Source organism: Chinchilla lanigera, unplaced genomic scaffold (genome assembly GCF_000276665.1).
Source record: "Chinchilla lanigera isolate Chin_1 unplaced genomic scaffold, ChiLan1.0 scaffold00023, whole genome shotgun sequence".
In the NCBI taxonomy this organism is placed as follows: Eukaryota; Metazoa; Chordata; class Mammalia; order Rodentia; family Chinchillidae; genus Chinchilla; species Chinchilla lanigera.
The window spans coordinates 2,274,813-2,286,269 of record NW_004955424.1 but is presented as its reverse complement, the minus strand read 5'-3'; the positions used below and the strand labels follow the sequence as shown (position 1 = coordinate 2,286,269).

The following is an 11,457-nucleotide window of genomic DNA, read 5'->3' as shown; positions in this document are numbered from 1 at the left end:
TTCCGGGTCCCGGCCCCCGCCCGGAGCCCCCCGCTGTGGCGCTGTCCCGGGGCCCGGGCCTCACCCTGCCTCGGTTTTGTCTGCAGTGAGAAGGCCTCAGGACGGCGCATACTTTAAGGGGCCCCCCTACCCTGGGTACCCCTTCCTGATGATCCCGGATCTGAGCAGCCCGTACCTCTCCAACGGACCCCTGTCGCCGGGTGGAGCGCGCACGGTGAGCGAGCGGCGCCGCGCCGGGGTGGGGTCCGGGCCGGAGCCCCCCGGCTCTCGTGGGTGGGGGAGGGGGCCGCCGCGCCATCCCCGGCCGAACTCGTTTGCGGGGTGGAGCTGCTCCGCGGCGCCGAGCGTGAGGCCGCGCTGGCCCGGGTCTGGCCGAAGGCAAAGTTCCTTTAACTTCTTCCTTCACTGCGGGTCGAGGCTTTGGCGTCCACCTCGGGGATCTTCTTTAGCCTCCAAAGCTCTTTGCCTGTCCCAAGTGAAAACTTGGACTCGTGCCCACTTTGGGCTATCTCCCTCTCCTTTCTAGAGATGGGCCGGCTTTCCTTGGCAGCTGGGCAGTGCCCGGAGGAGCCGGGTTGACGTAGCCCTAAAGTTCTCCGGGTTCAGTGTTGGCTGTGAGCTGCTTCGTAACAACCCGGGTTGTCTTAACTACCTCCCACCCCGCAGCCCTCACTCCCGGGCCTCAGCGTTTCTGCTGCGGAGCTCTGGATTTTGAACTGCAAGAGAGATTTCGAGGGCTACCCAAGGCTTTCTTCCAGTTGAGGAACTTGGCTTTTTCCCCCCTTTGTTGCGGGCTTTTCTCATTTAAAGCGAGCGCTGCGACACTTTAAACCTGTTAATGGGCGCGCATTGTGTGCTGTGCGCTGGCATTTAGAGCGGTGATTAAGCAAATTGACTGGGCCCCAGACAACGTGCAAATGAGGGCGGATTCCTTCGCCCCCTCTCCAGCTCTCAGTCCCCCCCCTCCACCAGCGAGGGGTACAGCCCCGGGCTGGCCAGGCCTTTGTGTGCCCCGAGCCTGACTCCCTCCCTGCCCAGGCGCTGGGTCCGACGGCAGCGCTCGGGCGAGCGCCTACTGAGTGCCAGGCTTGGTGCTGCCGCCTGTGCCCGCTCGTTGCTTCCCGATCAGCTTCCCTGTGACGGCCAGTTCGTTCTCGACTGGGGGACAGAAAGCGTTGGGCCCTCACGAGTGGGCAAGCTCGTTTTATGCTAAAGTTACCTCTAAATAATGATGATGACCAAGGGCAGCTGGAGAAACAGGCGCTGAATGGGCTGTCGCTGCTGTCATCCTGTGGCCGCAGGTGGAGAGCCCTGTCCTCCGCAGCCAGTTCGGAGGGGCGCTGCTGTCTGGATGGGGTGTGGGAGGCTCTGGTCCAGGGAGCAGGCTGGGAGGAAGGAGAGCCCTCATCCCCGGCCTTGCTGGATTGGAGCGTCTCCGAAGCGGAGTGTCGGTCCCGAGTGCGAGCTGGATATTGGCCTGTGGCGGTTTCTTTTTCTCATTCTTATTTCAAGGAAAAGTGTGTGAAAGTGGATGATTTTCACCCCCTCACCCGCTGACGGAGGAGGTGGAGACCTCCAGTGCCTACCCGGGTTGAGGAGAGGCGGGGTGTTTGCCCTGAAGTCCCCATTTCCCGTCTGTGGGGAGGCTGCCTGGAGAGGGGCCTGGAGCCCCCCATGTATGTCAGCCTTAAGCGAGGTCCTGGGCAGTGGCAGCCTCCAAAACTGTCGCGCAGAGGCTCTTTGCCCCCTCCACCAGGGGTCTCCTGCAGGCACCATTATCCTTCAGGACATTAGGGTTCTCGCAGCCTGCTGGTTTCAAAGACTTAGACTGCTGTCTGTGGGTGCCTCCTCACCAGGAGCGGAAGTGAGACTGTGTATCTTCCCCGACCTCCCTGCCTTCATTTTAGGTGTTCTTTTGCATAAGAACTTCCAAAGGCTTCATCTGGGATTCCTCATGACTAAGCCCAGGCCTGGTTGTAGAGCTGTTCCTGGAGAAGTCTGCTTTTCCCCTGGTGACCCCAGCTCACCTTTATAGCCATTGCCTGTGCTGCCCCCTTCCCACCCTCTTGAGACACCTACTTGGGACCTTAGCGTGCTCCCCATCTTTTGCCTCCCCAGTACATTGGCTTACAGAATAAGTTTAATCCCTCCAGGGCTTCTTTTTTTTTTTTTTTACTTCAGTGATCCTCCTGCCTCAGCCTCCTAAGTGCTGGGATCACAAGCATGTGCCACCTCCATGGGCTTCCCCCAGTGTTTCTGTGTCCCTTGTAGTATTCCTGCCTGGTCAGTTACAAAGTTCATTTTTGTACCGAACAAGTTTTCTTTGAACAAGTTTTTTTCGAACGTGACCCATCCTTGGGCCAGCAAGGAAAGAAGCAAGGAGCTGCTTAGGTACTTGATTGTACTAGGGGTTGAGGTTGTGATTTCCCTCTCTGTGACTCGATCAAGGTAATTAATGTGATTTTCCCTGGAGAGTGGACAGTGTTCCCAGCCTGGTAAAATGATAGATGTAGAATGAGGAAAGGGAGGGAGGGAGCTGACGGCCTGGGGACAGGAGGTCCCTGGAACAGAGGATCTGCTCTCTGTGTTTGGCGTCTTAGGTCTTTCGTTTCACTTCCAGACTGCACAACTGCGGGCTTTGCTGCTGTGAGGCCTCTAAGCGGTATCAAGTCGGGTAGTCTGCTGCTCTAACATTTTCTGAAAATTCCCGCTGGGAGACTGTCTGCAGTGTTTCCCCAGCGTCCCTGGCCCTCAGGGACAGCAGGCAGCCGGCCTCCGCAGCTTCACCCACTGACCCAATTGCTGTGGGCCAGCCCCGCAGCCAGGTCCCCTCCCTGCATGTATCACCACCTTGCTCTCTGCCCTCCGGCCTGGAAGTGGCCTCTTCCTGAGGCTCTTTAGAGAAGAGGGCCCCTTAACCTGGGGTGACTTCCAAGCCTCTGAGCCCTGTGGCCTGTGAAGAGAGGAACCATTGACACTGACCGGTTCTGTTTCCGGTAGCTACGCCCAGATTTTGCAGTCATTCATGGAAAGACTTCACAGGTTCACAAAACCACCTCTAAAGTGGATACGTTAGAAAATAGATGTCAAAAAAAAATGGACAAGAAGGGCCAAAAGAAAGATGTTGCATGTGTTGAGCAAGCTGGCTCCAAGGTGAGGGCGTAGTCTCGGTGTGAGTGCTGGTGACATCTGGGAGAGGAGCGTGTCTAGGTAGAGTGGCCAGCGTGTTTGCCAAGGGCGTCTGTGTGTCCCGTGCTTAAGTTTAGGAGTTACTGGCAGACTGCTTCAGATCATCTCAGCTCAGATCTTTGGAGTTGCTCTGCTCTTTGAATGTGTGTGCATTTCTAAGTGCTTTGTGTCCTGTGCTGTTTCTCCTGCCTTAATTTTCCCCACACCCCAGGCCCTCCTTTTTTTTTTTTTTGGCACCGGGAATTGAACTCAGGACCTTGCACTTGCGGGGCAGGCACTTATGCCACTGAGCTATATATCCCCAGCCCCGTCCTGTTCTTCTAGATGAGCAGAAATCTTTCTGTCTGCTCCCAGAGCTTGTTTTTGGGAATTGTGTGTAACAGCTAAGGAAAATCTTTTCTTTTAGAGGATCAGCATAAGCTGCTTTTGGTAAAATTTTCTGAAGCCATTTCATCTAAATATAACTTCTGTTCCATTTTTTCCTAAATATAACTCTGAGTTTAATGAGGGCTTTTCACATGGAGTGAGCTTTTGAGGGGGCCCTGCCTGTGTTGCTAAAGTTCTGGCACTTGGGTTGCTGGGGTGGCATTTGGTTTCAAATTTTGTAGAAGGGCTTGAAACCCAGGCAATCCTTTTCCTTTAGGGCCAGGTGTGGTGGTGCACGCTTGTAATTCCAGCCCTTGGGAGGCTGAGGCAGGAGAATCGTTGGGAGCTGGAGGCCAACCTAGATAGACTACATAGTGAGTTTAAGGCCAGCCTGCACTGCATAGTGAGACTCTGTCTTAAAAAATAACAACAAAAAAATCCTTTTCAATTGGGAGAGTGGATCTGGTCAGAATATGTGACTTGTTATACTTTTGGAAAGTTATACTTTGGTCTCATTCATCATTGATCTCATTCTAGGGCTTCTTGAGAGAAAGTAGGCTGGTACACACACACACACACACACACACACACACACACACCCCTTTAACAAACAGTGTTACAGCCTTTACAGTAAGTGACAAGCTTGTTACCAAATGAATTGTGGAATAAAAAAGAATTTGAGTGATGAACCCCCTGAAAAAGTCTTTTGTAACGCGAAGACCCTACTTACATTCCAAAGAGAGATAACTTTTATTTTCTAACCAGGGAAAGTTTAGATTTGCACCCTAAAGATTTAGAAACTCCCTTACCACTTCAATGAATGTTTGTCAGTAGCTGCCCTGGGCAGTGGCTAAGAATTTGGGGAAGATATAATGCATCAGACCCAGTCTTTGCTCTACTGGATGTAAAAATTAAGTTAAGAAGAAGTAGTATTAGCACTGCAAGAGGAAGTCTGTGGTAAGATGCAATTAAGTGGGAGGACACATTATTAGAACAAGGAGAAATATGGGAAATTTTCCTTGAGCTGGGATGGTCAAGGAAACATGTGCAGAAGGTGGCTTTAAACGAGTCCTTGATGGGTTGGGGTTTTAGCTCAGCGGCGCAGCGCCTGCCTGGCAAGTGCAAGGTTGTGAGTTCGATTCCCCTTACCAGGGAAAACAAACAAACAAACAAATAAACTAGTCCTTGAAAGCCACTTGTTTTTGTTTTGTTTTGTTTTTTTTGAGACAGGGTCTTGCTCTGTAGTTCTGGCTGACCTTAAATTCACTGTGTAGCGTAGGCTGGCCTGAACTCATGGCCATCCTCTTGCCTCAGCCTGCCCGAGTACTGGGATTTAAGCGTGTACCAACACCCCTGGCAGTCAGTTGTTTTTTAAACTTAAAGTAATTCTTGTTATTCATTAAGAAACGTTGAACAGTACAGAGGTATTTAAAGGATGGAAGCCCTCCTTCATTCCCATCTTGAGATGCAAGCAGCACAGGGAGAGCAAAGCCAGGTAGGGAGGAAAAGTTCAGAGGTACTTGGGGTGACACAGCTTGTTCTACTGTACTTGCTGGGAAGGAGATGTGAGCGGGGTAGGGGAAGCTTGGACCCCAGGGAAGGAATCTGGTCTTCCTGAAGAGGCAGAGGAGCACCGCACGTGATGCCCAGGGCTGGGCGGGGGCTCTGTAGAGGAGCCTGCGCGACCTGTGCAGGGCTCCGGGTTCCAGCCTGGCAGCACACATGCATGCCCATGCTCACACAGTTGTGCAGAGCAGTGTTGTGACTCCCACGTGTGGCACCGATGCTTAGAAAGAGCGAGGTAGTTTGGAGGGGCAGAACCTAGAAAGAGCTAGAATAGCGAGGCACGGGGGTGGGCAAAGGGCTGAAGTTTCAGAGCAGAAAGGAAGAGCTGCGGCGGGAGGTGGGGTGGGGTGGTTGCTTGCATTTGCTGGGTGGGAAAGTGCCCCTGGAGGAGAAGCAGGGGATGTCACTGTTCGCATCTGGAGGGAGTCTGAGCTGGGCGACAGAAGGATGACTTCTGCAGGTGGGACCCTGGCTTCCGTTGCTGCCTCCAGTGCTGGACAAACGTGCCCCGCACAGCTCGGCGGCGACAGAGCCCACGGTCTGTGAGAAGCTCTCATGGGGAACGGTGTGGCTTCCTTGGGGACACTGAGTTCAAGGAGACGGTGTGGAGGATAATGACAACCAAGGTGACAGGGCGATGCTGGAGAGGGCCGGGAGAGCAGTCCCTGGAGGGGACGGAATGAGCCTGGCGAGGCGGGAGGCTCAGGGAGGCTCAGGGACTTGGGCGAGATCATGGCACGGAAGGGAGAGAAAGGCACCTCCCACCTTTCCCGTGGTCTCCGGTTACCTGAAAGCTGCCCAGGCCCCGGCTGAGATTGCTGATGTAGGAAGACCGGCTGGGGAGGCCCAGGGAAGGGAGGAGCCAGGCTTGGGGAGAAAGCATCTTGAGGATGGCGGCGTGGGGGTCTTGCGTGGAGGAGCAGTCAGGTGGGGTGGAGGGAGTGGCTGGGGACAGGCTTCTTCCTTCCCTGGGAGAGCACTGAAGTTCCTGTGTTCTCCGAGTCCCAGGTGAGCCCGAGGAGCAGAGGAGGCTGGGGGAGACGCGGGTGGGTGGAAACCGGGCCGCGTGGGTGACTCTCTGATTCAGTAAAACCAAGGGCAGGTCGGCTGGCGGGGGCGGGGGGAGGGTTGTGCACTGTGGGGAAATGAAGCTCTTTCCGTCTCCCTCATTATGAAGCCAGAGATGTTGGGACCTTTGAGCGACCTGTTAAATAATGCAGTGTTTATGCATTGGTTGAAAGATATGACTCACCTGGGAAATGCTTTTCTCTGACATCTGGAGCTGCTGGTTTCAAGGGAGATAGAGGGCGGGCTCAAATAGAACTTGTTTACAGTTGCGGACAGATGTTGGGATGGAATAAGTAGTTGGGGGACCGGGAAGGACACTTCAGCATGCACGAAGGGAGCTATCCCACTTTGGCCAGTCTGTTTCTGTGTGCCCTGTATCTTGTGTTATCTCCTCCCGAGCTGGATTGGATGAAATTCACAGTTTCCAAAACCTTGGCATTTGGGATTGAGGGGACAGGACGGGAGTAAAGGGGACCTGGCCATTTCCTCCGGCTGGGCGTGCAGCTGAGGGAATAACCCCAGGCACTGGCTTTTTTTCTGACATTCGTAAAGTATTTCCAGATGCTCAGACTTACCTCAGTTGATACATTTAAGGTTATAAAGCAAATTTCTAAATTCTGAGTCTTTCCTTTTCATTGGGTATGTAATCTACAGTCTTTTGTACGAAGTGGACATTTAATTCAGAGGTACACTTCCAAGTTTAAAATAAAATCATAAATTTTTGTTTTGTTTTTTTAAGACAGGGTTTTGCTGTATATAGTTCAGGCTGTTCCTGAGTTAACTATATAACCCAGTCTGGCCTCGAGTTTGGGGCAATCCTCCTGCCTCAGCCTCTCGAGTGCTGGGATTACAGGCGTGAATCAGCGCGCCCGGCTAAAAATGTTCTTTTAAAAACATGACTCTTGGGGCTGGGGATTTAGCTCAGTGGCATAGCCCCTGCCTGGCAAGCACGAGGTCATGAGTTCGATTCCCGGTACCGGAAAAAAATTTAAAAAAACAAAAACAAAAGCAAAAATGAAAAACATGACTCTTTTTACAAATTTTTGTGGAAATCATGAAAAGATGATAATTCTAGTTATCTAGTGTCCCCAGGCCAGGAAGTGAATTTACACTCATGCTTTCAAACTGTTACAGCATTTTCAAAAATTGATTTTTAAGAGAAGGACCAAAGGCCTGATTGTACAAAATAAACATAGACCTACAATTCACAAAGGAATAGACTGTAAATGGCTATCCAATATTGGAAGTTGTGTTCAGCCTCCCAGACAACTAAAAAATGTTAATTCAAGCTGGGCATGGGGGCACACACCTATACTCCCAGTAGTTGGGAGGCTGAGACAGGAGGATCGCTGCAAGTTCAAGGCCAGCCTGGGCTACATAGTGAGACCTTATCTCAAAAACAAAACAAAAAAGTAAAGAAGAAAAGACTTGAATGCTAGCAAATATTTGATAAAATGGCTATGCTTTCTGGTTTTATTTGTTCTGTGGTCCTAGGGATAGAATCCAGGACTTTATTCACACCAGGTCAGCACTTGACCCCTGAGATACATCTCCAGTCATTTCATTGGAGTTGTTGAGATGCGTAGATGGCTTCTCCCCACTCAGAAAGCACTTAGCAAGGCCTACTAAAGTCTTAAGCGTTTTTCATGGCTTCTGGCCAGCTCACAGTAGGTGCTTGTTGTTCCCATTTTGCTGCATTCAGAAAGACTCGTAGAGGTCAAGTGTCTCCTACAAGGTCACGCTGCCCCTAGTCATTGAGAGGACACAATTTGAACGTGGTTGCAGTTCCGAAGTCCAGATCTTCCCATTCTCCCCTGGGACTTTACACACGGGCCTGGTAGCCCCGGTCCCTCCTCTTGGGAGAAGACCTCTGACCTTTGTTCCCCTGTTCAGAGAGCCCATGGGAGCTGTCAGCTGGGGTGGAGGGTGGGGAGGTTTGTCCCAGCTCTGCAAACCCGAGTCAGTGACAGCGGTTGAAGTTGTCCTGACCAGGGCCGCGCTGCCTGGATACATAGCAACCTTCAGCCCACTGCCCCAGGAGCTTCGCCACCAGGGACAACATGGTTGTCTACAGCACTTGACTTGTTCGGGAGCTGGAGACTGGTTTTCGGTGAGAAATCGGTGAGCAGTGGAAGAACACGCGTGTGTCTCAGTGAGGCCCCTGGAGGGGCCCACTCACTTGCTTTCTCTGTAGTACGGATTGCAACATAGTTTGATTAACAAAACAAGCTCTGATAAAGCAAGTGTGCAAATGTTGTTTGCTTATGGCTCATTTTACTAAATATTGGGTAACTTAGTTGCTGTCTTTAAGTTCCCTGTAAATCAGAAATCAGGGCCAATCGTGTATGAAAATCTGCTGCAATGTAATTTGGCTGTTAAAGAAATAAACCCTTTAAAAACATTGACACCATTTTTCTGGAAGTTCCCATCCTGCCTTCTCTGTGTTTGTGTTTCATGGTTTGAAATTAAAATCATGAGGCGGGGTATGGTGGTGCATGCCTGTAATTTCAGCATTCAGGAGGCTGAGGCAGGAGGATTGCAATGAGTTAGAGGCCAGCCTGGACCACATACTGAGTTCAAGGCCAGCCTGAACTACAAGGGAGACTTTTGTCTTGCTCAAAAAACAAAAAACCAAAAAACAGAAATTAAATGAATGAAATTTGGTGTTTTTGCCTTTACTTCCCAAATTATCTCGTAGGTGGTCCCTTCCGGAAAATAACAGCACAGTGGAAAGATTAATAGGTGGGGCCCTGAGTGTGGTTGGTGGGAGCTGGGTTAGCCCTTCCGTGCCAAGGCCCTGAGGCCTGACTGGCAAGGCACTGAATTTACTGAGGTGAAAGTCTCAGACCTCGTCAGGTGGACGGGGCTGTTATTTGTAAGAAGGTCTACAGCAAATGTGTGGAAAACCCAGAAAGACATAAATATGAGCGATGGAAACTATGATTAAGAAATAGATAGGTCTGGGCTGGGGATATAGCTCAGTGGCACGAGCGCCTGCCTGGCAAGCACAAGATCCTGAGTTTGATTCCTGGTACCAAAAAAAAACCCAAACAAAGAAATAGATGGGTCTGGTGTTGAGGAAGGAAAACAAAAAAAGTAGGAAAGGTGGAATGGAAATCAGGTCCATTTACAAGCTCCAGGTTTGTCAGCTGTGGTGATTTCTGATTGGGAGCCACATTCCTCTCTGTACATATATTCCATGAAAGAATACAGCGGGACTGCCAACATCAGTAGGATTTGTAAGACACCTCTGGGTGAGGTTCTTGTCAGGTACCCTGCCTGCTCGCCCTGTAGCCCTCTGAGTTGGGAGGAGCCATTCAGTCCACCCCTGAGTTGAGCAGTGCAGCTTGGGACATTGGCGCTGCCCGAGAGCGTTAGGATAACGGACACGGGAGCAGGGCTTACCTGTGTGCTCTGGCACTTTACCCTGTCCTTTGGGGAGGTCCCAAGTGCCTGGAGTCAGTGTATGACAAAATGGTTCTTTATTTACAACATAACACCTGATGTGTACTGCTAGGCGTGGTGGCGCATGCCTGCAATCCCAGCACTCAGGAGGCTGAGGCAGGAGGATAGTTGCAAGTTCAAGACCAGCCTGGGCTACAAAGAGAGCTCAAGGCCAGCCTGAACTGCATAGGGAGACCTTGTCTGAAAAAAGACAAAACAAAACAAAACCACCTGCTGTGTAATAAGTGATTCTTCTGTTTTGTTTTTGAGACAGGGTCTCACTATGTAGTCCAAGCTGGCCTTGAACTTGCTATGCAGCCCAAGTAGACCTGAACTTATAGTAGTGATCCTCCTGCCTCAGCCTCTCAGGTGCTGGGATTACTGTCATGCCGCACCTGGCTTGTGATTCATTTGTTGAATGTTGCTTTGAAAAGCGGTCCAGATGCTCTGTCCCACTGTGACAGCTGCCCCCACACTGCATGTCACATGAGAGGAAGTAGGGATCCAGAGACACCTTCCTGGAGGTGGTGGAGCCGGCGCTCAGCAACGTGTGCACATAAGGAAGGGATGAGGAGATCTCTCTGTATGGGATCCTTTCATGCCTGGGGTGGGGTTAGAGCCCTCATGCCGTCTTCAGTGTAAGTCTCAGGCGGGTGTTAAGTGCGCTCTTCATCTTTCTTGGTGAGCTGCAGCTCCTCCCAATCTACTGAATTTCTCCCCGCTCCAAATTCCCTTGTGTTTTCCTCCCTCCCTATCAAGGCAGTAAACATGGTCTCTTAAACATCGCCATAGTAATAGAAGGCACATCAGGTGCCTTAGTCTGTTGCTATTTCCTACGGGCATCTCACTGTCTTGTATGGGTGTGAGTATCACTGTGCACGTACATTTGACAGTGCCATTGCTTATTATTTATTAATTATATCATCTCCTGAAACTTTCCCAGGTGGGATGTGTAGGGGGGAGGTATAATAGGGGGATTAGAGTATGTGAGATGAAAACATATCTACTTTATAGCAACGCAAGCATTTGTGTTATAAAATGCTTTTCAGGAGCCTGGTGAGGTGGCTATTGAGGAGGCTGAGACAGGAGGATTACATATGTTTTGGTTTTTTTTTTTTTTTTTGGTTTTTCTCCCGTACCGGGAACCGAACTCACGACCTTGCACTTGCCAGGCAGGCGCTTTTGCCGCTGAGCTAAATCCCCAGCCCCGAGGATTACATATTTGAAGTCAGTGTGGGCAAGTTAGGGAGACTCTGTCTCAACATAAGAAAAGAAAAAGTGAGCCAGGTGTGGTGGCATCCATTTGTAATCCCAGCACTCTGGGAGGCTGAGGCAGGAGGGTCACTGTGAGTTCAAGGTCAGCCTGGCCTGCATAGAGAGTTAAAGGCCAGCCTGGACATGCAAAGCAGGTCAGAGAAAGAGATCACTGGTGCTTATCAGGGAGGGAGGTCGGGAGGGGGCTTTGGGGTAGGACTGCTTTTACTGGGTGTTCCCAGTGTCTCCTAAGGAGAGTACGGGGCTGGGACGGTGAGGCTGGAGGCTTTATGGAGCAGGACCTTTGACCCGGCATTGAAAAGAGGAAAGGCATGTGGGACATGTGGAGTGAAGCCCAAGGCTGAGGCAGGGCCGGGCAGCGCACACAGATGGCACCAGTTTCCTTGGAGCGTCAGGGCTGGAGCTCATGTTTCTGCCTCAGCCTCCCAAAGTGTTGGGATTACAGGTGTTTATTTGTGTTTCCCCTCCCTTCCCTCTTTTCCCCTCCCCTCCCCTCCCCTCCTTTTTCTCTTCCTCCTCTTCACCTCTGTCATTGTCATTGTCCTTGCC

General features: G+C 51.2%; 1 protein-coding gene across 1 annotated transcript in view; it reads left to right on the top strand.

Annotated features, from left to right (window-relative positions):
* Positions 1-86: 86 nt before the first annotated feature.
* Positions 87-11,457, top strand: part of Tcf7l1 (transcription factor 7-like 1 (T-cell specific, HMG-box)) — a gene marked incomplete at its 5' end in the record, with an annotated part of 146,608 nt that continues 135,237 nt past the window's right edge. Inside the window, 1 exon segment of the mRNA XM_013514629.1 lies at positions 87-214. Coding sequence (XP_013370083.1) covers positions 87-214 — 128 coding nt within the window.